At 51.5% G+C, this 25,820-nt stretch overlaps 1 protein-coding gene and 1 long non-coding RNA gene across 4 annotated transcripts in view; one reads left to right on the top strand and one right to left on the bottom strand.

Moving 5' to 3' along the window:
- Positions 1 to 734: 734 nt before the first annotated feature.
- The window catches only part of LOC113993940, a 31,620-nt gene continuing 6,534 nt past the window's right edge, over positions 735 to 25,820 (bottom strand). For 2 of the 3 annotated variants that reach the window (XR_003542826.2, XR_003542828.2), the window contains exons 3-7: positions 12,264 to 12,361; positions 9,570 to 9,713; positions 6,538 to 6,616; positions 4,963 to 5,100; positions 735 to 3,408 (exon numbers count right to left, since the gene is read on the bottom strand). This is a non-coding gene — a long non-coding RNA (uncharacterized LOC113993940). The remainder of the gene's footprint in view (positions 3,409 to 4,962; positions 5,101 to 6,537; positions 6,617 to 9,569; positions 9,714 to 12,263; positions 12,362 to 25,820) is intronic. The other variant, XR_005566203.1, reaches the window with a different exon arrangement.
- Positions 13,411 to 25,811, top strand: ATP8B1 (ATPase phospholipid transporting 8B1). The gene is made up of 27 exons (XM_027732535.2): positions 13,411 to 13,599; positions 15,440 to 15,537; positions 15,848 to 15,961; positions 16,128 to 16,226; positions 16,315 to 16,376; positions 16,788 to 16,860; positions 16,951 to 17,021; positions 17,333 to 17,415; positions 17,532 to 17,690; positions 17,816 to 17,904; positions 18,163 to 18,353; positions 18,434 to 18,642; positions 19,060 to 19,103; positions 19,224 to 19,380; positions 19,944 to 20,132; positions 20,334 to 20,446; positions 20,708 to 20,872; positions 20,970 to 21,081; positions 21,235 to 21,310; positions 21,419 to 21,551; positions 21,730 to 22,015; positions 22,588 to 22,811; positions 23,218 to 23,301; positions 23,570 to 23,815; positions 23,968 to 24,106; positions 24,187 to 24,317; positions 24,768 to 25,811. Exons 1-27 carry the CDS (start codon positions 13,419 to 13,421, stop codon positions 24,993 to 24,995), a joined length of 3,756 nt encoding a protein of 1,251 aa, XP_027588336.2. The 5' UTR covers positions 13,411 to 13,418; the 3' UTR covers positions 24,996 to 25,811.

Below are 25,820 nucleotides of genomic sequence, written 5' to 3'. Positions count from 1 at the left end.
TTTCCTGCTGGACTTAACTGTACCAGCCGTTACCCAAATATTGCGAGACGCTCCTCAGAAGGTCGCTGGAACATGCCAACAGAGAGCCTTTACACCGTAAATCCCTCGTACTTTTAATCATCCACTGACAGCAGACACGGAGACAATCCAAATAAACCATGATCTTCCCAAATACAGATGGTTTGGATTGTCGAGAATTGGCTTGAACAGATTAATAGAGCCCCGAGCTAAGCAGAAAATGCTCTTTAGGAAATGAGCTGGATGCCTCTGGCTCACCAAACAGCATTAGGAGAGCAAACTGCTGCCAGAGCCTGCCCAGAATGACTTGCTTTTTGCTCCTCTATTTATTATTTATTTATTCTGAACAGCTCTGAGAGTGCAACAATCCCCAGGCACTCAGGAGTTAAAAATCACCCTTTGCTTTGACGTGGCATCAGCTGCACGTGGAGCTTCATAATTCCTGATCGTTGCCCTTTAGTGACTGCAAAGGGCCATTTAAAATGGCCTGTTCACGCTGTATCAGAGCTTAAAAAATCGCAACAGTAATAATGGCAAGGTAGGGATTTGATCTGATTGGCTTTTCCCTCCCCGGTTCAGAACAGGATTTCAGGATTTCCACAGAGGAGGAAATAAATCTGCCTCTCACAGGGCTGAGAGGAGGCTGTGTGCTGACACACCTCAGCATCCTTCAATATTTAATGCTGTTACTTAACAATCTTTTGCTGGGGAAAAAAAAAAAAAAAAAGCTTTTTCTCACTGCAGAGAGATTTTTCTCTTTCCTTCTGGAAAAATTTCACCGGGAGCGTTAATATTTTATCAGGCTGCTGTTGTGCTCCGTGTTCTCAGCAGCGTTGGGATGGCTGGGGGCTGAGCAAGGTTCTGAGCACAGAAAACCGGTGGCAGATTAACTCTTTAAAAACACACATCTTGCCGTGTATTATTGAAAACCCATCAAGGGTATAACCCGAGCCGAATCGAGCTCCCCCAAAACGTGCATTGTTAATTGTGGCTCAGATCCCAGGGGCAATGTAACACTGCAGGCATGAGCAAGGAGAGAAAAATGAGCCCTGGGGAAGTCGGGATAATTTCTGTGTTTCTGTCAGCAATGGGCAGTTCACAGGAAAGGGAAAACCCGACATTTCGGAGCTATTTAAAGGGCGCTAATAGAATTGCAGGACCTGATCTCTGAGGTGTGGTGCCACAAGGGCTTTGAAAAGGGGCTGCTAATTGTTCTGGGAGGCCTTTGATGTAGCCGGTGCCTGGTTTTTGGACAATCCGGGAACTCCTGGGAGGCCAGAGTCTCCCCCGGCCCCTCAGAGGCTTTTCTTCCTGCTCAGCAATAAAGCTGAGAATGTTTTACCTCGCTGAGCTCGGTGAGCAATCCAAACACCACGAGGTTTGTTCTGCAGGCTGCTGCTTTCCCTTGGATCTCGTGTTCTGGCTGGGTTTGCTGGGTGGACAAACCCGGGGCAGAGCAGCACGACAGAGGAAAGGGGGAAATAAAAAAGAAACCCGAAACCTTCCTGGAGTCACGGTGGTTCCAATTTGCCCCTGAGTGTGACACTCACCTGTGGGTGAGCTGGAGATGGGATCCGGGGCTGGACTCCCACGCGGGAGCTCTGCACACCTTCCCTGGGAACAGGGCTGGGAACGGGGGTGAGTCACACAGTCCCACTGCCTCTAATCTCTGGGGCATCTCCCCAGCAATGCTGCCCCTCCTGTTCCACCTGAGGGACTCACAGCTCTCTCGGATGCCCCCTGGACTGCTCACCCCTTGAGGGAGGGAAAGAATCCCAAAAGACTGGTGCAGTGAACATTCAGGCTCCTCTCACCGGGTATCCTGTGGTGTGAAAAATGACCTCCTTCTGCTGGTCTCTTTATAATTTTAACTGTTTAATTCGCCTTCTCCTGGTTCTTAGATCATGGTGAATGGGGGATAATTACCAGCTGTTCATCTGCCCAGAGATTTGTGCTTTTCCTGACCTGTAACCCCTCCTTCAGTCCCTTCCCTGTATCCCAGTTCCTCCAAAGCGCACCGGCTTTCCTGACCTTGTGGGGCCTTCAGAGTTACCTTTCCAACGATCCACTTCAGCATTTGGGGTTCTGAGCAGTGCCTTTGCAACTCCCCATCCTCTTTTCCCCCCTCCCAGCCCGTCACAGGGGGGCTCTTTGGCAATCAGAGCCCTGACAGACCCGACGCTGCCACCGCAGCCCTGCCCCTTCCTGTGAAAGGGCCTTTTGGCTGCAGATTTTGGGACTTGCGGCGCTAAATATGGCCTTTCTTAGCACCAGCTGCTGTGCCCCCTCAAGAGCTGGCCCCCTGCCACCCCAACACATGGCCAGGGTGAGACACTCTACGAAATGTGCTTGCTGAGGGCACAGTTCCGTGGCCGGGATCCCGCAGGAACAGTTTGGGCTGGCACAGCCACGGCGAAAATCCCGAGCCAACGCTTTGGGGAAGGAGGCAGGAAGGAAGAGAGGGCTCAGCTCGAGCTCTGGAGCCCTGCCCGTGGGAAGAGGAGCATGGGAATTTAGGGCTGGTGGAAGTTTCCAGATCGCTGCCCGTGCTGCTCGTTCTCCTCAGGATTATCAACTAAAATCCCTCTCTGCAGACCTTAAAGGGGACATTAAAGCCCAACCTTTGGAAGCCCTCTGTCCCTCCTGCCCCCAGCAGCAATCAGCACAGCCACCCCACCCCGTGGAATTCCAAGGCAGGCATGCATATCTCTCCTTTCAGGGTGGGGATTTCTCCTGCAGTCGGGGTTTCACAACTTGGGTTGCAGCTGACAACCCTTTCTCCTCCCGTGCCCGCAGGGCACGGAATGGCTTCTCCATTGGGGAGGTCTGTCCAAGTTAGGACAAGCCCTTCTCTTCCTCCTGGGAGGTTTTGGAAGCACGAGGGCAGCTTTTTCTCATCCTCCTCAGCCTGTCACGCTTGCTAACATCTTCCACCTCACTCTTCGTGCCCAGCTGGGATTATGGGATTATCAGCAGGCACAGGGACCCCACAAAACAGCAGGGATAACAGGCAGAGAGGTCAGACTGTCCAGGCCCAAAAAGGCCATTCCCATCCACTCCCATCTACTCAGGAATGCAGAGCACAGGGGTACTCCTGGGAGAAATGTGGAGATTGAGGGGGAAACTCATGGAAGCTGAAGCCAGGAGAGATAATTTGATAACCCAGCCCTCCTTGCAGTGATGTCAGCTGCCATTAAGGAGGAGATACATTCTTAGGGCTGGCTCTGCTTTTAATGTCATCTTCCTAAAGAATTCCCTTGTTTACCTCCAATTCAGAGGACCTCGGGTGTTTGCTTCTCTCAGAACTCCAGGCAGGTCAAAGTCACAGCCCCACCTGCTTGTGCCTGAAGGAGGAGCAGCAGGGATCCCCAAAATGTGACCTTCAGACCCCTGGGGGTGTGAAAAACATACAATTAATAACAGGCAAACTACTTCAGGGGGGTGTGGCAAGACATTTCAGGCCACTCATCTTCTTCCCAGTGCAAAAGAGAGAGGTTGGATCTCCCTTTCTCGAAAGCAGCTTTACCATTTCTGTGCCTTCGTTTTGGGCGTGTGAATCCGGACAAAACTGAGCAGAGGGATAACCCCTTGCTCCTCAACAACTTCCAACCACATCCATGCAAGGCCATGAAGATTTGGGAAACAGTGACCTTTTGTTTGTCCTCCGGGTGACGTCCCCAAATCCAACCTTTCAGGAAATACCCGTTCTTCAAAAAAAAAGCACAGTAACAACCAGGAGACCCTGGAAGATCCTCGGGCACAGAAAACAGCAGCATCCCTCTGAAAGGGATGGAAGATTTGGCTCCAGCCCCACAAAGGGCTTGTCAGGATGTGGCACCCACCCCATCAGCTCCCAGGAGAGGCGTTCAGATATCCCTGTCCAACGAGCTGTTTGGCTCCAGTCGAGTTTGTGTCGCTTTTAAAAATGCCTGTGGGCTTCAAGCAGAGCCAGCTGTCACAGCACAGGTTATTAACAGCTTCCCGAGGAGCCTGAGCCCCCAGGAGTGCTGGAGCAATGGATGCTGCAGCAGGAACACTGGAGAGTGTTAAAGAACCTGTCAGCCTTTCCACGGGGCTTCCAGCAGGCTCACTGCAGCAGGGAAGTGAAGCAGGCAGCTGGAGGGGAGGGAATTATCCTTATAAACAGTTCACTCGCAGGCAGAGGGGACTGGGAGAGATACCGTGGAAGCAACAATGTGGAATATTGCCCTGCTTGGCTAATGTCAGCTCCAGCTGCCCAACGCTTCCCCACAGCCCGGGGATGCTTTGGGAGAAGGAGGGTCTCTCTTCAAAACACAGATTCCGAACTGCCTAATAATTAATCACAGGATTAACAGCACAGGAGAGCTCTGGCGGGGGATCAGGAATGCCAGCTAAGAAAATCCACGTTCCAAACCAGTCCTGGAAGCACTCAGAGCCAGGCTGAGGGGCCCAGCAAGGCTGGGAAGCCCCCACGGCCCCACACGGACACGCTGAGCAGCAGAGAGGGGGCAAGGAGGAGAGGGAACAAATAAAACCAGAGCCGAGGGGATTGAGAGGAAGGGATCAGTTGGAGGAGAGCTGGGAGGAGTGTAGTGAGCACAAGGGTGAGTGGGAGGGAAATGAATCTGAGCTGTAGGCGGGTGAGAGGTACATAAAGCCGCGAAGATGAGACCAGATTAGAGCCGTGAGTCAAACACTGAGGCATGGAACAAGGCTACAGAGGGTATCCCAGACCCTTCTAATTCACCTAAAAACCTCTGCAGGCAACCCACCCTCACCCTCTGCTGGAGACCTGTTACACAAAGCCAGGGTGCACCCAGTGGGGTCAGTAATGCTCACAGGTCCTGATGCACGTGTGGGAGCTCTGGTGGTGACACGGGTTCCAAACGTGCCCAAAATACATGTGGGGGGTGAAATATTTCCCAAGTCATTTCAGTTTTTACATTTTTGCACCAGTCTTACCTGAAAGAGGAGGGATTTGCGTGGTTCATGCTCCCGGGGCAAATTCAGGCTCCGAAGAGGAAGCAGTTCCATCCACCCAGGCTGTGAATGACACTCATTTTTCCTTCCTCAAGCACACGGGGAGTTAAGACACTCACTCTGGCAAACAAAACCAGCCAACACCAGATTATTGAAACCTGTGGTGTTCTCTCTTGCCTTAAAACCTTACTCTGGGAGTTTAATCCAATGAATGCTATCACCCCCTAATATCATCCATCAGCCATTTCAAGCAGTAATGGGGGCTTAAAGTAGGATGAGTGGATGAATTTCTACTTAGCTCATGCTTCTCTGCATATTAATTTTGAGTCTTGAATAGAAGCACCAAATATCCTGAGCTGGAAGGGACCCACAGGGATCAGCAAAGCCCTGGTTGAGCAGCACAACCTCTCCCTCCCCTCATTTCTGCTTCAACTCAATCTTCCCCACAGCTCCACTGTGTGATTTCTCTGGAATAATTTCCCCTTAGCTTCAGGCTTCAAGCCATGTCTATAGGGAACAGCATTTTAATTCACAAAGCACCTTTCTTGGTGCGCAGCAAGAGGGCAAATACCAAAATAATCTCTTTTCCCTGTGCAGAGACAGCCTGCAAAAGAACCAGGGAAGCTGTAAGCCAGGAAAAGAAGAAGAAGGATGCTGTGACAAGGGTTTCAGGAAGGCCCCTTCATTGTAAAGCCTCTAAAATAATACATATCTATAAAATAAATACATATATACACACAGCCACGGCTGTACAGGCCCACTCAGGCACATGTTACATCAAATGAGAGGTGGCTAAAAGCAGCCACTTCCCTCCAAACCCACCAAACTGACTCACTTCCACATGTCTCTGGTGGAGCAGGGGGATGCTTCAGAGGTGATTTAATCTCTGTACAGGGCCTTGAATTGTGAGTAACATCATACTGCCTTGCCTTCTCCTGTAATACCTTGCTTTCTCCTGGGGGGTTCCCCTGGTAATGTGAATTTTCGTGGAATTACGGCTGGGATTGCCTGGCAGACTGGCTTTTCCATGGTTTTATCAGGCCAGTGTGCACAATCTGGAATAACACCCCGAAGCAAACCCCACACAAAGGGCTCTGAGTAATGTTACAGTAACTCCTGAGCACAGAAGTGCCCCCAGGATGCCCTTTGTGAGCCACAGAAAATAATAGCAGGGGTTTTGTTGCTGCCTCAGAAAGTATAAAAGCAGCAAATTACCCCAAATGGGCCCAGTTTCGTGCAGCCAACAATGCGAGTCATAAAAGCAAGAATATCCCCAAACAATTGCTGAACAATGGGATCCACTGGGGGAAAGCTGAGCAGGAATAAGGCTCCCTCAGGGAAAGGCTCATCACAAATCACAGGAGACGGAGTGCAGCAAGCAAGAGTGACAGCAGAAAAGCCTGAATTTTGATTTGTGGCGACCCAGACTCATAGGGAGAAACAAAGACAAAATAAACCTACTGGAAAAAAAACCCACACCAAAAAAAAGGTGACTTCCTAAGCGTGCTCTGACGGGAACATTTCAGGGTTCAAAAGGGTCCTGTGGGCAAAACTCACCTTCCAGCTGGAATTCCAAATGGGAACCTGGGAAGGAATGAGGGGCTCGAGCACTCAGGACTAAATCAGCTCATCTCTTCTGGGGGAGGAAAAGGGAGAGAAAGGAAATTCAGAAAGGAAACACAACGGGAACAGGCACAGAAATCAGGTCCCGAGGAACTTTTAGTCCCTCGGAGCTCACGCCGGGAATTCCGCGGTGATGCTTCCCCATCTGTCGGCAGCAGCCAGGAGCGACAACGCGATCTCCAGAGTTCTGGCTGCTATTGATCTGTTGGTTCCTTCACTCTAAATATTGACTTTGGGAAACCGAAGCCTCCGAAAGGTGCAGGCTCAGCCTCTTTGACACCTCAGCCTAGGAAGACTTCTAATCTATCAATTTTGTCTGAAAGCTTTTCATTTAAATGGATGGGGAAGCAAAAAGAGGAGAAGACAACCACATTTTAACGTAGGAACACATAATTCTTTTAGCATGCAGCATTGTCACCATTTATTTTCTGCCTACAAACTACACAAGTTGTAGCATCTGCCCTTTCCTCAAATTAATAATTTTCAAAATTACTATCTAGATTACTTCTGGTTCCAGATACAGAGAACTAAACTGTTTTCAGTGAAAACTGAGGGCGAAGCCAAGTGTTCAACCCTGGGCAGAAATTAATGTCCTGGACAGAAATGGAATAGTCAAAGGCACAAGTAACCTCTGCTGCTTTGTTAAGCCAAAATGTTCCCGATTTTTCATTAACTTTGGTTTTATCCCAGTGTGAGGAATTGGAGGCAGGCAGTAAAAGAGGAAAGTGCTGAAAGACACAGCTCGGGAACCCAGCACCACATTTTAGGTCTAGGAAAAACAAATCTGTTGGAACGAGACTTTCCTGGCACAGGAAAATTGAGTATTGTTGCTGCTGGAAAATAAGCCAGGTGATCTCTCCCATACCTGCCAGTCCAAAACAAAGATCACTTTTAGTACAGAGCAGCAGCCCATCATCACTTTAAGAGACAGGGAATATTTCCCATTTTTTCTGTTTCATCAGATCCCTAACCATGTCTGCATTTCACTAAATTGCCCTATTTGTGAACAAAAGTCCATATGGCAGAACTGCATTACTGCTACCCCTAAACATAACCACTTTGTTAATTAATGAGTAAAACTATCGGTCTCAGCGTTAGCAATCCCACTCCTGAGCGTTCCCTAACTCTCCAGTCCCTCCTCAAAAGGACTTGGGAACCAGGAGTCCACTCGGACCCTTCAAAAGGCCAAAATAAAAAACCCCCGCACCCCTTCCGAAGCTCCCCGTTATGCCGCACAGGCAAAGAGGGATAAACCAACGCCGGAGGGAGGTCCCACCTACCCCAGAGCTCCTTCCCGCGGGCAGGGGCAGGGCCGGGGAGCGCCGGAGGGTCTCGCCGGCCCTGCCGCCAACCCGGAGCGGGGCGGAGGCGGCCGGGCCGGGGCTGGACACGGGGCGCGGCCCCTCCCCTGCTCCCCGCCCGGCGAAGCGGGGGAACCCGTCGGGCCGGTCTGGCGGCGGCTCCCGGGCACTGCGGGAGGCGCCGGGACAGGAGCGGGGACCGCGGGCACAGGTGGGGCCGGGCCGGGGGGTCCCGCCGAGGGGCCGGGGGTCGGGGGTCGGGGCAGGGCTGGGGCCCGTCCCGCAGGGAGGGGCCGGGGCACCCGGAACGCTTTCCCTTCCCTTCTCTTCCCTTCTCCTCCCTTCCCTTCCCCACCCTTCCCAGAACATCCCCTGCCGGCAGCGGGCGTCCGGAGCCGTCGGCAGCCCGTGCCCGGCGGGGGTCCCGCGGGATGCGCGGCCGCTGATCCCCGGGCTCGGCGCCGCGAGGTTGAAGGAGAGCGCAGGAGGGCGGTGGGAGGCGAGGTGAGGCACGGCCCTGTCTCCCGAGCCCCGCCGGGCACTGACTCGCTCTCGTGGCCTCGGGCTCCTCGCCCTGCTCCCCGCTTTTCCTCCCCCCCCCCGTGTCTATAAACGATGAAAACAGCCTTCAGGGCTGCGGGGTGATTACATCAGTCAATGTTTATACAGCCCTCAGAGCAGCAATAGGTGTCCGCGTTAAGGAGCGGTATCATTCTGCAACAGAAAATCCCGGAAAAGTTACTTGTGAGATCAGTGCTTGGCTTGGAAAGCATATTTTGAGCTCCAAGAAAATCGGTGTCCTGGTCCTGTTAACCTGCCGGCCCGTGCCCATAGCATAAATAGCATCCCTTCCTGGGAGTGGGGCCGGAGCTGTGCTAAATGGAGCAGCTAATGGAGCATTTCAGCGCGGCTCGGGTGTCACCGGGAGCCGCTTGAAACCCAAGAGGCCGAAGTGCACAGGGAGCGCTGCCGGGATGAGCAACAGCGCGGGGGGCTCGATCCCCGCTCCCGGGGGTGGACGGGGCTGTGGGTGGGATTTGGGATGAGCTGCCACCACCGCTGTGGCTGCTGCTGCTGGAGTCCCTGGGCTTAACTCCCTGTGTCTGTGCTTGCTGGCAGCTTTCTGTCTGGTTCAGGAGTCGAGTGGCATTTGGTCATTTTGTGGTTTCTCCACTGGGTGTTCGTGTCAGAGCATGGATGCTTTTGTACCTGTGCCAGGCCTGGGTTTGTCCCTGTGTTAACCTGTAGGTATCACAGAGACTATTTCCAGTAACTTCTAAACTGTTCTCACTGAATTCTGCCGCGTGAGACAGCTGCTCCGTGCTCTGTTCCTTTGCCTTGCAGTTTGGGATGGCGAATTCCAAAAGCCACTCGCTCTCTTGGCACCAAAGCTATTTTTAAACGAGCCCCAAGGTACTTCCCTGCTCTGCTGTTGCAGTGGTGGTGGTTTGAGGGCAGAGGAATCTCCTCTGCCAGCACTTGACCCTGGGGAGGGGTTGATCGGTGTCGTTACGGGGCCGAGGGGCTGGGATGTTCTTCCCCGCCTCTGGTAAATGAGATGCTTTGTGCGGCCGTAACCGAAGGCAGGATGTTGGCCGGGAGCTGGTGAAACCCAACCCCGGCTCTGCCGGTGACTTACCCAGTGGCCTGGGGCAAATCACTTACCCTCTCTGTGTCCCGGTGCTTGTCGGGGTGAAGAACGCGGCGCTCATCAGGGACCGGGGGTGCGGGAGTTCTCCGGTGCTGTGCCCTGGGACACCTCTGCTTTTCATTCCTCTGTCACGTCCCGTGGGTTCTCCTCACGTGTTCCTGTGTAAATTAGAAATGTGCTTTAAATTGGATAGTGGAGGTGGGCGATTTGAGCGAGTTGGTGGATGCTCTGGGTTACAAAACGCTGCACAGGGGGATGTAGAACTAAAGCAGGGAAAAAAGCAGGGGAAGGACAAGCAATGTGGACAAAACAGGAAATAAATCAAGGAAAGGACTGTTTGCCAAAGCGAGAGGAGGGAGAGGAGCAGCACGGAAGGGTTTGGAGAGCTAACCAGAAATCTCCCTTTTTCTTAAGAAACTTCGCAAGGCAAATTAATGTCACGGTTTGCCTGAGGAATGTTTTTGTTACTGAGTGCACACGAGGTGGAAATCAGCCCAGAAACCGTTTTCTGCCTTGTTTTGTTGCAGATGGAGCCTGATTTGAAGCAGGACACGGGACTCTGCGGAGGCAGGCGGGGTCAGCACCTGTAATGCAGCCTCTGCTTCAGTCCCACACTCCACTGGATGAAGGTCAGTTTAGGAAAACCCCTTCAGTGTCCATTGTAGGTGCTGCCAGAAAAGGTGTTTTCCTGTAATCTCCAACCTCGGGGGCAGGAAGTAACCTTTATTTTTCCCAGCTAAAAATCCCTGCTGGTTTTGATGGGGAGGGCGATATCTAGGAGAAGAACTCTATTTATAACGTTCCAAACAACGCTGTTTGAGTGTGCCCCAAAGCAATTCTTATTCCTTTATTAACCCCAAGATAGGCTGTTGTATAATGTGAACCTTGAGAGCAACGTAACACCCTCTAAAAGGCAGGTGGAAACCCCTTCAGAGTGCACTGGGACCTGCAGCCTGAGCAAAGGTTGCCAGCTGTCTTATCTTCTGCAAAGATAGCCAGTCTTGCCTTGGACTTTAAATGATGGGACTCTGTTAATGAGAAATCCTAGGGCAGATAATGGGTAAAAGGATGATTTTGTTTCTGCAATGGCCCATCTTCAACCATCCTTGTGTGGCCTGGGGCAGCTGGGCCTGTAGGTTGTGGGTTTCTCTTTGCTGGGATGATTTTCTGTAGGATTTTGGGTGTCTAGTTAATCTCTTCCTCGTGTTGGCTCATAGGGATCAATGAATTATGTTGGAGTGTCCTTCATACTCATTTTCATGCATAGCACGGCTTCACTTATCTGCATTTTATCTGCAGCCACGCTGGGATCAGTTGAGTTTGAACCTTTTAGGGGTAATTCTGAGTCACCCCAGGCATAAAGATCAGCTGGGAGGTTGAGTTGTTCCTTCTCTCTGCCTGTCCAAGCACTTGTTACCAGCAGCATTTCATATCTGCTGTGAGTAAGACGGGATCCATCTCATCCACTGGAAGCAAATCCAGCCTATGACTTCCCTGTTTCCCTGCCAGGCCCTCGTTATTCCAGGCTCCCTTTCCAGCTCAGACTCCCCATTACTGGCGAGCTGAGCAGTTGTGGCCCAGCTGGAGGTGGCAGAATAATTACTGCTGTCCCTTAGGGGAAAATGTCACTGGAGTAATTGTGCATCTGCCAGGAGGTCCTTGGGGAACCCCCACCCCGGGGGCTGATGTCAGACGTGGTTTTCTGGCGCAGTTTTGGGAGCTGGCACTCAGCCCTCCTGTGAGCTGGTGTTGGTTTGTGATGCTGGTTCCTCCAGTAAAGAACTAAATCTGATCTGTCTGAGGATCAGGCTTTGCTTTTTCTGATACCTGGTTAAAGCAGTGAAACATCTTGCTGCAGCTGAAGTTCAGAAGGGTCTCTCTGAGTTGCTTTTTGTACTGTTTGTACTGACTCTTGCTGAAAATATGGCTGTTGCTGTGCTGGGAGGGAACAGCCCGTGGCCAGGTTTGAGCAGCTGCTGTCCCTGGCACTGCCTGGCCGTGGGAGGTTGTGCAGAACAATGTGCTGAGGAGCTGAACGTGCAGGTGGTGAGCTGGGCACAGGCTGGGAGGGCTGCCAGGTGTGCCATGGTTTGGCTCGCTCTGCCTCACTTTATATCCTCACTTTATATCCATAATAAACAGAAATAACAACTTTAGTAGCACTTTAATCCTTTTGCTATGCATGTCCCTTGTTCTAGAGGGATCTGTTCACTTTTAGGGCCGCTTTGAGCTCTGATTTACAGCATTAAAGTGACAGTCCCTGTGATCCCAAGTTCTCCAAACAGTGTCACGTGCAGGGACTATTAGAGTAAGATTGGGTTTGGTTGTTGTTTACTGCCTGCAAACAAATGCAGTAAGTGCTTTTTTTACAAGGTTTAAGTTATTCCCAATTAGCTGGTGCTTGCCCTGAGGCAGGAGCAGACACAAAACCCCAGTGACCAAAGCACTGTGGAATTTGTCCTTTTGGTATGTAAACTGGGGCAGGTACGGTTAAACTTGTGTTTAATGCTACTTTCATCTCCTTCACCTCCCCACATATCAATACTGCCCTTGGATCAGCTGGATTTTCCAAGCTGGGAGCCAGAGCTGGGTGTTGCTCCCTGCCAGCACGGGCAGTGTGACCTCCTCTATTAATCCACAAATCTCCTCTATTTGCCAGTTTATGGTTTAGTTCTCCCGAGGAGGAAAAGTGGCTACAGTTAATTTACCTGGGTGTCCATTCCTGGTGTCCATTCCCAGTCTGCTCCCAGTCAGCACCACAGGCTGCTGGTGGTTGTAGGGATTTCCAGTTAGCCACGCATCTGTGCTGCAAAACAAAAGCAGCGTGGTTTTGACATCTCATCGAACCCTTTGCATGATTAATTAGCTCATTAATCATTAAGCAGTTAATCGGTAAAGATTAATAGGCTGAGGGCTGAATCTCTGTGTGCCAGGGGCAGGAGCTTGTTTTGTTTGTCACAGAGCGAGAGCCAGTCAAGGATCTGGTGGCATTTTGTGTGTGTGAGGAGCTCCAGCTGCTCGCCCCCACGGGAGGTGTTAGCAGGGCAGAAAGAACAACAGCAGCCAAAAAGAGCAGGAATAAACCAAAATACCACAGGGAGGTATTCACGGGGCCCGAGCTGGAGCTTGAGGTGTATTCCCTAACTCCGAGGCTGTTTAGGGAAACAAAGGATCTCTTCACAGACCTGACGGGTTCCACACCCGTGTCAGTGACCAGCTGCCATATTCCTGGCTAAGCCCATCCCAGAGCAGCCTCCAACAGCTTGGCTGGGTCCTGGCAGAAGCTGTGTTAGTTCCTGCTGGGTTTGGGGTGTTTTGGGAACTGGCAGGCTCGGGAGCGTGGCCTGCCCGGGCTCCCTGCCAGCACCTTGTCACTGGAGCAGCACAGTCAGTGCTCATTAATATTTATCTCTCTCTTATGGGAGATATGAAGGAGGGGACCCAGTTCAGCTCTGCAGGAGCAGGAGCTGAGGTGGGGTTTGGTGTGGCCCCCTGTGGCCAAGCAGGGCTCCAGCTCCCGTGGCTCCACAGGGGATGATGCAATGGGCACGGGGTGTCTGTGGGCTGCCCAGTTCCTCCATCCCACTGGAAGCGTGCTGCCTCTGGAGCACACGGTGTTCCTTGGGCTGGCGGGTGACACGTGTAATTACACGGAGCAGGATGGTAATGAAGGCCCGGGACAATAACTGCCCTCTGACTGTGCTCTGTGCCGGAGAACCGAGCCCGTGCCCTCTGCTCCTCTGGGGAAACTGGTTTCAGACGTGGGGCTGGTGACCGGCACCAAGGAGAGCTGTGGTTTCCAGCCCCTGCTCGGTGAAGTCCTTTCCCCAACCCGTCCAAAATGCCGGCAGGGCGTTAGCAGGATGAGCTCGGAGAGGGACTCGGAGACCACCCTGGACGAGGACTCCCGGCCCAACGATGAGGTGATGCCCTACAGCGACGACGAGACGGAGGACGAGCCGGAGCCTCGGCAGCCCGGGGCTGAGCCGGGACAGAGCCAAAGCCACGGGCGCGCCGAGGAGAGCCGAGAGCCCGGCAAGAAAGGTACCACGGGTGGGGAGAAACGATCCCGGGCTCAGTTGTCAGGTGGGATTTGGAAGAGCTTAGCTGAGTGTGGAGGAGGAGTTTAACAAAGTCAGAAGGAGACTGAGCTCCGTTCCGAGCTGCAGCGACAGTTCTGGGCCAGCGGTCCTTTGAGCTGCGTGGTGACCTCCTCTTAATTAAGGCAGGCACTGGATGTGCATGGCCTGTGCTCTGGGAACTGCTCGAGCAGAGCTCCAGATGCTTGTCTTCCCAATCCTCTGGGAACTGGCACCAGCATAAGCTGTTTGCTGGGTCCAGTCAGTGGTTTCCCTGGATTTCTGCTCTCCAAGGCTTGCACAGAGCAGATTTCCGCCTCACCGCTCCTTTTGTAGCCTCCTGAGATCCCTGAAAGGTAAAAGGTGAGTAGGAGGAGTTCAAAGGAACCATCAGGTGCAGCCTGTGGCTGCTGCCAGGGTAGGAACATCAGTGGCAGGAACCTTTCTGGCATCCCTTCAAGCCTCTGCCCGAGGAAGAGCTGTAGCTCCTTTAAATCCCTCTTTTGCAGGGCTGCAGTGGGAGTCCTTTTAATTTAACCAAGGCCTGTTTAATTAATACAGATTCCTTCCTGTTTGGGTGGCAACTCCCCTCTCGTTTTATAACCATCTCTGATGTGTTTTCATTTTATTACCACCTATCACACATTTCATTTTGGGGATTTGTAGAATGACATTCTTTAAAGATGATGGCTGACCAATGCAGCTGCCCAAATATTAGGGATTAGTGTCAGAGTTTAAAGGAATTAATTTTATGGAGCTTCCTTCCTGCAGGTTTTATTTCAGCACCTAATTTGCCGGTTTTCTATCAGTTTTATCAACACTGCAATGTGGTGAAGAAATGTTTATATAGACTCGTTGACGATTTTGTTTAGCCCTGTTATTTTCACCAAATTTAATTACTTTCTCAATTCATGCTCTTGTAAACTTTTAACCCCAGCCCTGGTCCTCCAAGGTGAATATTTCTCTTTTATCTTCGGGGCTCGTTGCGAGCTTGTGGCTTTCACGTTGGTTACAAGCCCTGAAAAAAAAGGGGACAGATCCAGGTGTGTCAGTCCAGACTTGCTGGAGGGTGGGAGGAAAACAAAAGGCTTTGTGCTCCCACGCCTCTGCCGCCGGCGGTTTCACCCCGCGCAGGGGGAGGAGAATCCCATGAAACCAGGAAGAGCAGCCGTGGGTTGAGGGAAGGGGGAGATGCTCGTGGGATGAGTCAGGGAAGCTGCGTTTCCAAACCCTGCCTGCGTCAGTCGCAGGCATGGAAAAATCACTTCCCAAGTGCAATTCCTATTCCTGAGTTTTCATGCCATCGGACAAAACTCGTGGCCGAGGGAATAAAATGAGCGCTGCAGATCTGTCCCTTTTTTGTGGGTGTAAATGAAACCCATGGCACGGCGTGGATATCTCAAATTATTGCTTTCAAAAGTGACCCGACCTCTTCGTTTCTGGAAAGACAGGAAGCTGTTTGGAGCGTTTAGTGGCTTCTCCGGTGTCACAGAAGCAAAGGAAAAGAGGGGAGGGAATTTAGCATGGATAAATGTTACTCTGAAGGCTTTCCGTTTCTCACAGACCTTTTAAATTGTTAAGCAACACTTCTTCCTACCCCCGGTGACATTTGAATTGTTAATAAAGACAAATAGCCTGGAAAACCGTCTTGAAAAGCTTTTTTTAGCCTCCGTACTAAAAAGCAGGTACCAGCCTTGCTTCAGTCGAAGGTGCCTTTTAGAAGATGGATTTGAGAGAAAGCCTAAAAGGGACAGATTTGTTCCCTCGCGTTCGTGGCAAGTTTTGACCCGTTTTGTCGCTTCCAGACTGCAGCTGGCAAGTGAAAGCAAACGATCGGCGCTTCTACGACCAGCCCGCCTTTAAGAGAACGATCTTCCTGTGCTTCAAAAAAAGCAAATATGCGGTAAGTTGTCTCGCCTCGACGAGGTGCTAACTGCCAGGCGAATGCTTCCTTTATCCCCGCGGGAGCTTCGGGAGGGCTGGTGAGCGGTGGAAAAGCCACCCTTCGAACTTCCTGAGGGTTTCCAGCAGAGGAGGGGGGAGGATGACTGGGTTGGGGGTCGTGAATGGAAAATCAAGGCATCCAGAGGTGTGCTTAGAGAAGCCAGGTGCCCTCAGCCCAAAATATCACATGGTCGCTTTGCTTAAAAATGTGCACGTTTGTGATGGAAGAAGAACCTGCAGCGTGACTGACATTTGGGTTTCTCCCACAGGACAATGCAATTAAGACATACAAGTACAACCCCATCACTTTTCTACCTCTGAATCTGTTTGAACAGTTTAAGAGAGCGGCCAACTTCTATTTCCTTGTTCTTCTCATTTTGCAGGTAAGAAAGACAGGGAATGCTCCCTGTGAAGGGAATTTGGGCTCAGTAGTATTTGTGACACAGTTCAGGGCACTGCCTGAACTGTTCCCCAGACCAGCCCCATCCCAACAGAAACAGGATGGGCTGGATGCAGAGCTCAGGAATTGCTTCCCTTGCTGTTTTGTAGTCGATTCCCCAGATAAGCACCCTGGCATGGTACACGACGCTGGTGCCCCTGCTCTTCGTGCTGGGAATCACTGCAGTCAAAGACCTGGTGGATGACATTGTAAGAGCCCTGTGAAGAGCAAACCCCCCCCCCGTGCAGCTCCTTTGCCCTGGTGTGACACGCAGCACATTCTCTGCTCTGGTTTCAGGCCCGGCACAGGATGGACAACGAGGTCAACAACAGGACATGTGATGTCATCAAGGATGGAAGGTGTGAATGTTCCTTGTTTGCCTTGTTACTGAGCTTTGTCACGGAGCTGAGGCCGTGGAGGAGAGGGAAGGTTCAGCTCTCTGGTCTCTGCTGCCCGTGTGAAAACCTAATTGAACTGGAAGAGAATTGGCCAAAGGAATAATTTAACATTAATCCTGTGGCACTAAACCTGTGCTGAGAGACTCGGGAGAGAAGGACAGGAATTTATATCTAGGTGGAGGGGGAAGAGAAGAAGTAGGTTAGGACTTCTAAGTTACAGACCTCAAATAAATTGCTGTTTCCAAAAAGCAAACCTACTCTGTCCCAAGAGGTCCTGTTCTCCTCTTAAGGAAAGTTCAGTATTGCAAGATTTATGGAGTGCACAGTACTCTAGATTAAAGAGTAGTAATCATTAAACTATCTTGATATTAGGTTCAAAACCACAAAATGGAAAGATATTCAAGTTGGTGACGTCATTCGTCTGAAGAAAAATACTTTCATTCCCGTAAGTGCTCCAGATACTTTTGGTTTATGTTTCTACAGAGTTCTGTGGGAATCTTGACCTGCATTTATTTTTATGTGATTTGTTTTCTAGGCTGATATTTTACTGCTGTCCAGCTCAGAACCAAACAGTCTGTGCTACGTGGAGACAGCTGAACTGGATGGGTAAGGATGGCTTGGGGTTAATTTGGGATGACTGCTCAAAGAGCAAAGGGGGTGCACGTCAGATTCTGCTTGTTAAGTGGGGAACTGTGGGAACTGTTGATTCCCACAATCCAAGGATCATTATAAATCAGTGAGGGTCCACTGGAGTGCCACAGAGAGAGAATGTGACGTAGGAAGGACCTGGACTGATTTTTTACCTTTGGAAAAGGTTGTCCAGAGAAGTGGTGGCACCCATGGCATTTAATGTTGTTCAAATGTCTCTCCTGTATCCGTGTTTGAAATAAAATTGCCTTTTTATCCTTTCTTCTCAGCGAGACCAATTTAAAATTCAAAATGGCCCTGGAGGTGACGCACAGGCAGCTTCAGGAGGAGAGCGCGCTGGCAGACTTTGATGGTTGGTACAGTTCCATCCTCGACACCATCAAAAGCAGCTCACAACTCAGTGCAAGTAAAGTAAAGCTCCTTCTGTGCTTCTTGTAAATTAAACCCATTCCCCTCCAAATTCTGTAGGTCTGGTTGAGTGTGAAGAGCCCAATAACCGACTGGATAAGTTTACAGGAACGTTATTCTGGAGGAACTCCAGCTATTCCCTGGATGCTGATAAGATTTTGTTGCGTGGGTGTAAGATCAGGAACACGGATTTCTGCCATGGAATGGTGGTGTTTGCAGGTGTGTAATATTTCCCTCTAGACATCAACTGCATTTCATGTCTGAGTGTGCTAAAACAGCCATACTGGCACTTGTTTCTTTGTTATGTCTTTCCCCTGTTTGAATTTTTTACTCTTCATTTTGAGGTGCTGACACAAAAATTATGAGAAACAGCGGAAAGACGAGATTTAAAAGGACCAAGATTGACTCCCTTATGAACTACATGGTTTATACTGTAAGGCTTTTTGTTTAAAATTCCCAGGGTTGGGCTTGCTTTTAAGTGAGTAGTGAATGCAAAGCTAGGTGTGTAATGAGAATGCCTCCAATTGTTTCGCCCCGCTGAGCTGGGGTGGAGCAGGAGGAAATGCAGGAAGGTGCCTTTGTGGGAAAGGTTTACTCCTGTTCTCCCGAGGAATACGTTTGGAACGCGGGGATTTGGGATTTAAGGTGAGCAGAGAGAGAGCAGGGTGACAGGCCCGTGTGCCCCCCGCAGATCATCGTGGTCCTCATCCTGCTGTCGGCCGGGCTGGCCATCGGGCACACCTACTGGGAGCAGCAGGTTGGCAACTGCTCCTGGTACCTGTACGACGCAGAGGACTTCAGCCCTCCCTACCGGGGCTTCCTCAACTTCTGGGGGTACATCATCGTCCTCAACACCATGGTGCCCATCTCCCTCTACGTCAGGTAGGGGGATGCCGGGGAGGTGCCGTTATTTCGGGGGCTGAGCAGGGAGAACATTCCAGCGTTCCCTCTCTCTCCTGCAGCGTGGAAGTGATTCGCTTTGGCCAGAGCTACTTCATCAACTGGGACCTGCAGATGTACTACGCCGAGAAGGACACGGCGGCCAAGGCCAGGACCACCACGCTCAACGAGCAGCTGGGGCAGATCCAGTACATCTTCTCGGACAAGACCGGGACCCTCACGCAGAACATCATGACCTTTAAAAAGTGCTGCATAAACGGCCAAAGATACGGTAACCTGGGCAAAGCCTCTGCACGGGGGGAGGGATTTCAGCGCTCGAGGGAAATCAGGTGCACACGAGTCGTCTGAGTTCCAGCTGAACTGCCACAGTTGGCCCTGGCACTGAGTAAAGCTCCAGTGCAGTTGAATTACAGTGGGGTTTTCCCACTGTTTTCCCATTCAGAAAGTGGAAATCGATGGACTCGAGTGGAAACTTGCCAGCAGAACATTTACAAAACTATTTACTTTCACTAAAATGTTTTGGGGACAAAACCTAGAAACAAACAAGGATATTTAGTAAGAGCAGCAGCTTCCCCTCTCCCTGTTCCTTCCATTCCTAGCACAGGACACAACCGAGACCTGTTTGACTTTGTGCTGGGTTGTAAAAGCTTTGCTGTGGTCCCTCTGACGGCGGGTGCTTGCCTTGCAGGAGACAGCCGGGACAGAGCGGGGCAGCTCCAGAGCCACCCCGAGGTAGGTCTGCGGAACTGTGGCACGGGCACAGCGCCTTGGCACAGCGTGGAGAGGTGCAGGTGGGCACAAAGCAATGGCACCTGGGGTAACTCGGCCTCTCCTGCCCCGTTTTCCAAGCAGCAAGTGGATTTCAGCTGGAATGTGTACGCGGACGGGAAGTTCCTCTTCTATGATCACTACCTGATAGAGCAAATAAAGTCTGGAAAGGAGCCAGAGATTCACAAGTTCTTTTTTCTGCTCGCCATTTGTCACACGGTCATGGCTGACACTTCTGATGGTGAGTGTGGGCTTTCTGTTGGGTTTTTTTTTTTCCTTGTGTAGGAGGAAACAATAATTCAAATGCAGGGATTGCACAGGGGGGAGGCCCAAAGGCAATGCTGATCCCATAAAGGAGGAGGAGTGTTATCATGCTCTTTTCAGTGAAACAAAACCAAATGTAGAGGTGACCAGCTATTGAATTCATGGATGGGAAACATCAGGTTGGAAGATTCAATGAAAACATGGGAGAGTAATGTTGCTTTACTCCCACCTTTGTGAGCTGGTGACACCAACAGCACCCTGTCCTTCCTTGCTCTTGGGGCTGTGTCCACTCGTTGTATTGGTGTCTGTGGCCAAGGGTTGGTCTTTTGGAGCTTAAATGGCTGCACTGAGAAATCAAGATACTGAGGCAGAGGAGTTTTTGGTGCCTGCAGGCAGGTGGGTTCAGGACTGATCCCGATGGAAGCACATCCAGTAAAAAGGGGTCCCTGGTCCCTGTTCTCCGTGTTGGGGCTGCAGCGGTGTCCAGGTGTGTCCTCAGGTGTATCCTGGCTTTCTCTCCTCCCCCCTCCAACGCTGCAGGTCAGCTCAACTACCAGGCAGCCTCCCCGGACGAGGGGGCCCTGGTGACGGCCGCCAGGAACCTGGGCTACGTGTTCCTGTCCCGCACCCAGAACACCATCACGCTCAGCGAGATGGGCGCCCACAGGACCTACGAGGTCCTGGCCATCCTGGACTTCAACAGCGACAGGAAGAGGATGTCTGTCATCGGTGAGCTCCTGGCCTCCACGGGAAGGGTCGCTCGTGTTTCCTGGGGGAAGAGGGAACTGGGAGGCAAGAATTAGCAGTTGGGTGACAACAAGAAGCCTGATCTTGTAGCTTTGGCACTTAGCAGTAGGCTGAAAAATCCAACCTGAGACTACTCCTCTGTGCTCTGACGTTTCGTGCCGCCTCTCCTGTTTTCCTGCGCAGTCAGAGAGGCCGGTGGGAACATCAGGCTGTACTGCAAAGGGGCTGACACGGTGATTTACGAGCGGCTGCACCCCAGCAATCCAAAGAGAGAAGCCACAGAAGAGGCGCTCGATGTACGTTTGTTTTTGATACGCCGGTTTTAAATCAACAATCCTGTCTTTCTGACAATAATGTCAGTAATTTCCTTTTCCTAAGCTATCAGCACAAATGCAGACCTGCCGTTGGTTCTGCAAATCGGACTTGTTTTATCAAGCTTTCTGAATCCCATGGTCTTAACTCTTACATTTGGATTGCAAATGAAGAGTTTTCTTCATTTGGAAATGCAAATGAAGAGTTTTCTTTTGTGCACATGCGTGGGTTTTATCATTTTTCAGGTCTTTGCAAATGAAACTCTCAGGACCCTCTGCCTGTGCTACAGAGACATAAGTCAGGATGAATTCGATGTGTGGAATAAAAAGTTCGTGGAGGCCAGTTTAGCTACAAGTAACCGAGATGAAGCTCTGGACAAAGTGTATGAGGAGATAGAAAAAGACTTGATTGTAAGAAGCTGTACATTTTTAGTGTACTTCTATTCTTGTATTAAAAGAAACCGATTTTTTTATGCTACTAAACCCCTGTATCTCAAATCCCCTCCAGCTGCTTGGTGCAACAGCTATTGAAGACAAACTGCAGGATGGAGTTCCAGAAACTATCTCCAGACTCTCCAAAGCAGACATTAAAATCTGGGTGCTCACTGGTGACAAAAAAGGTGGGTTTGCTTACAGCCAAAGAGCTAAAAACAGGAGGATGTTTTCCTGCTCATCCACGCCGTGGCAGTGAAAGGGATAAATCAGAAATTACTGAAGTGCTCCCAACAGACAGAACTTTCAGTGAATACTTTCCTCTCCATTCCTTCTTGTAGAAACTGCTGAAAATATTGGATTCTCTTGTGAACTCTTGACAGAGGAAACAGCCATCTGCTATGGAGAAGATACCAGGCAAGTGAAAACACAGAGGATTTCCTTTCCAGGATTTTCAGTCTGGGACTGACCAAGCTTAAAGTTTGTCCTTGGTTCTCCTGTAATAGCCTCCCCCTCTCTTTCCAGTGCTCTCCTTCAAACTAGGCTGGAAAACCAAAGGAACAGCGCTGGCTCCAGCCCACACTCCTCCCTCAGAATGAACGAGCCCTTCTTCCAGGGCAGCAAAGATCGGGCTCTAATCATCACTGGCTCCTGGCTGGTATGTGCAAAGGCTGGTTGGGATTTTGGGACTCTGCTCCTTTGTCTGCACGAGCAGTTCATTAAAGAGCCAGAAATGTGTGCTGGGAGTGCAGTGACCTCAGGTGTGTCGTGGGGCAGCACCTGGAGTGGGACTGGAAAGGGTGCAGAAGGGAACACGACACATTTCTGTTGCACAGAACGAAATCCTGCTGGAGAAGAAAAAGAAGAAGAAGAAGCTGAAGCTGAAGTTCCCCCGCACAGCAGAAGAGAAGGAAAAGCAAGCTGAGAAGAGGAGGAGGGCTGAGGCCTACAAGGAGCAGCAGCAGAAGAACTTCGTGGACCTGGCGTGCGAGTGCAGGGCGGTGATCTGCTGCCGCGTGACGCCCAAGCAGAAGGCCATGGTGGTGGAGCTGGTGCAGAAGTACAAGAAGGCCGTCACCCTGGCCATCGGGGACGGCGCCAACGACGTGAACATGATCAAAAGTAAGGCAGCTGCAGCACTCTCTGGCTAGGACACATCTCCTCTGCCCTGCTCCTGCGCTCTCTCCGCTGTCCCTCTCTGCTCCGAAGACTCTTCCATCTGTGTCACTGCCACAGGGCTTTTAGCTTCTGTGCCTGTTTCCCTTTCTGAGGAAGCCCTTTAGGAAATGGTTAGTGGTTTTTCCTTTTTTTTTTCTTTTTTTACACGTTCCCTGAGAAGGGACCTGAGTTCCCTCTGTTCTCATGTTGTGGGTTACGGTGGGATAATATAAAACCCAAAGCAATAGCCTGGGTGCCCCTCGCCTGGAGGCATTAACCACCCTGGATTGCAGCTGCTGCTCTTTGAGCCACTTCCCAAGAGATCCCACTGAGAAGGAAACCTCTGGGATGGGGTTTATGTCCCTAAACTGCCGGGCCAGTTTGTTCAGGGCTTTGCTTGCTCTGTTTCGTCATTTGGTTCTCCCTTGGTCAGAGTTCCCACGTCTGTTGTGACAGAACAAGGACTGAGAGCGGCATTCACGTTGTCCCTGTCCCTTTGTCCAACCCGGCGTGTGGTGTTTGTCTCCTTGCCCCAGCTGCCCACATTGGAGTTGGGATCAGTGGCCAGGAGGGGATGCAGGCCGTCATGTCCAGCGACTACTCCTTCGGGCAGTTCCGGTACCTGCAGCGCCTGCTGCTGGTCCACGGGCGATGGTCGTACATCAGGATGTGCAAGTTTCTGAGATACTTCTTCTACAAGAACTTCGCTTTCACGCTCGTCCACATCTGGTACTCGTTCTTCAACGGCTTTTCTGCCCAGGTAGGAAGGTCTGCTGGGCTGGGATCACAGCAAGCAGGTCCTTTGTCAGGGCAGGACAGCAAAGGCTTCACGTGGGACGTGGTGGGAACCTCAGGTTGTCACCAGGGATTTCTGCAGGAGGGTGGGTGATGAGTACTGAGAGAGTTGGTTACAGGCAGCGATTCCAGAGCCCTAAAGTCAGGACCGTGGCTGTACAGGGAGGAAGGTTTGTAAGGAGTGGGGCAGCTTTACACAGGCTAAAGAGCTTCAGCAGAGCCTTGAGCCGAGGTGCTGCTGCCTTTGGGATGAACACCAAGCCAGGGAGCTCAAAGCCACAGGAGAGCACATGCGGGTTTTCTCAGGAACTGGAGGGGAAGGGTGGGATACAAAGAAATCACCAGCTCCTGCGATTGCCCCTCTTTTGCAGACAGCCTACGAGGACTGGTTCATCACCCTGTACAACGTGCTGTACTCCAGCCTCCCGGTCCTGCTCGTCGGCCTGCTCGACCAGGTACTCCCACAGACGAGTCCAAAGGCATCTGCCAGCGGGCCTTTGCTTGCATCAACGCCGGTCCATAAAACAAGGGCAGTTTGTTTGGGTTTGTGGCTTTTAAAATAGTTTTCCTCGTGCATTACTCTGTGCAAAGCCCTGCTATTGGACAGAGAAAGGGATCTGCCATTCCCTTTGGGACACCGTGTAGTTGAGCCTCTCTCTTCAAAGCTCACTCTGAGAACAACACATTGCAACAGCTTTCCTTTCCTTTCCCCCCTTTATTAAGGACGTGAGCGACAAGCTGAGCCTTCGCTTCCCCAGACTGTATATTTTGGGCCAGAGGGATTTACTTTTCAACTACAAGAAGTTCTTTTTAAGTTTGCTCCACGGAGCTGTAACTTCACTCATCATCTTCTTCATCCCGTACGGAGCTTACATGAAATCTATGGGACAAGATGGAGAAGCCCCTGCAGATTATCAGTCCTTTGCTGTCACAGCAGCATCTTCCCTGATCTTTGTCGTCAATTTTCAGGCGAGTAAACGTGGCTTCCTGAACTCTGGTGCTCTGAGAACACTTTCTGCTCACGGTTCTAAATTTCTCTGCTAAAAATGTAACAATATGCCAAAAGCAGTTGGCATTATTTGGAATTAATAAGCTCACTGGGCGCTTTTGTTTGCTTTCAGATTGGCCTGGATACATCTTACTGGACTTTTGTTAACGCTTTTTCAGTATTTGGGAGCATTGCACTTTACTTTGGGATCACATTTGACTTCCACAGTGCTGGAATCCACGTCCTCTTCCCTTCTGGCTTTCAGTTCACAGGTCAGTCCTCGTGGTTTGTGGTTCTCGGTCCTGTCGCAGGCAGCTCTGTCACACACTACTTGTTGTTCTGTCATTGCCAGGAACTGCTCCGAACGCTCTGCGCCAGCCGTACCTCTGGCTCACCATGATTTTATCCATCGCCATCTGCCTGCTCCCTGTAGTGGCCCAGCGTTTCTTAGCCATGACGATCTGGCCTTCGGAGAGCGACAAAGTGAGTGCGGTCTGCGTTGGTTTGGTGAATTTGGCAGGTATTTACTCACAGGAGTTGGTGCTGGTGCTGAGACCTGGGCTGGTAGAAGGTGGCCCTGCCCGTGGCAGGGAAGCGGAGAGGATGGGCTTGAAAGTCCCTTTCAACCCAAACCAGTCTGAGAGTCTGTAATTCCGTGAGAGACAAAGAAGTGATGGTGCCCTCAGGGAGGTGACACAAGCCTGGGGCTGGCCAGGGGCAGCAGCTCAGTGGGGGCCGATTCATTGCGTGCTTGGCTGAGACCTGGTGGCACCACAGAGACCCCGTGAGGGTTCCGAGATGCCCAATTTGGGTTTAATTTGGGCTGGGCTGCAGTGCCAGGGAGACGGGTTGTGGCCGCTTCTGCCGTGCCCTGAGCTGGCACACGGCACAGGGGGGGTGCTGCCCTAACCCCCGCCCCCGGTGTCCGCGCAGATCCAGCGGAACCGTCGGAAGTACCTGCTGGAGGAGCAGCAGTGGCGGCGCCGGCCCAGCGCGTTCCGCCGCGGGCTCTCCGCCCGCCGCTCCGCCTACGCCTTCTCGCACCAGCGCGGCTACGCCGACCTCATCGCCTCGGGCCGCAGCATCCGCAAGAGGAGGGCCCCGCTGGATGCTGTGCTGGGCACGGCGCCGGGCACCGGGGACGCCCGGCAGACGAGCTGAGGCACCGCGGGACGGCGATCCTTGTCCCGGTTGTCCCGGTGATTGCACAGAACTGTTCAAACAAACTCAGGATCTTTTTTAAACCATAAAGGGCATAAGGACAGGAGGGGGTTTATGTCTTATCACAGAACTTTCTGGGCTTGGACTCCCCGGGAACACAAAAAGGCCAAGAGTTCTCCGTGGAGCTACTGATCCTTGTGTGACTGCTCTGTGTGACGGTGTGCTGGGAATGGAAACCCAGCAGGGTCAGTTTTTAGTGAGGCCTGGAATTGCAGACTTTCCACTTTTTAATACTGTGGTGGTATAAAACTGCAGCTACATTTCATATTTGTCTTTGAAAGCTATTTCCTTTGCGTGCTCCACTTCATGAACTGCCCGGACATCACGGCACGGGGGGCGCTGAGCCCTGGCAGAGGACCCTGGACACCGAGGGAGCTGGCACGGCTGAGCTGAGGGTGTGCCTGGTCATAAACTTCAGCCAGTGTCAGACTGGATTAGGAATTAGGATCGATCTGGTGTCCGAAAGCTGCCCCCGGAGCTGGCACAGCCTGTTCATTTCAGTTCTGGATACAGTGATGGATAACCGGGAATCAGTCACTCCCATGAGTCTCTTTACATTTGCACGTTCTTTCCTCGAGCTGAGATGTTTGAGTGTTTCACTTTTAGCTCCTTTCCCCTCCCGGACTGAGGTCGATTATGGAAACGGTTTTACAGTACAAATCACGCCCCCCCCAGCTCTCGTCGAATGGAATGTACATTTCAAAAGTGCAATGCGAAATAAACACCCCAAAGCGCAGCGCCGGTGTCGTGATGAGCACCAGGGGG

Source organism: Pipra filicauda, unplaced genomic scaffold (genome assembly GCF_003945595.2).
Source record: "Pipra filicauda isolate LSUMZ 115617 unplaced genomic scaffold, ASM394559v2 scaffold661_size620017_pilon, whole genome shotgun sequence".
NCBI lineage: Eukaryota > Metazoa > Chordata > Aves > Passeriformes > Pipridae > Pipra > Pipra filicauda.
Note: the sequence above shows the minus strand (reverse complement) of the source record. Positions and strands in the feature narration are given on the sequence as shown.

Excerpts from the sequence above, each read along its gene's own strand:
- ATP8B1 (XM_027732535.2), top strand. The coding sequence starts at position 13,419 with ATGAGCTCGGAGAGGGACTCGGAGACCACCCTGGACGAGGACTCCCGG. Across the intron at positions 16,861-16,950 it reads AGAAAAATACTTTCATTCCC|GCTGATATTTTACTGCTGTC; the intron begins GTAAGTGCTCCA and ends TTTGTTTTCTAG. Across the intron at positions 23,302-23,569 it reads TCGTCGGCCTGCTCGACCAG|GACGTGAGCGACAAGCTGAG; the intron begins GTACTCCCACAG and ends CCCTTTATTAAG.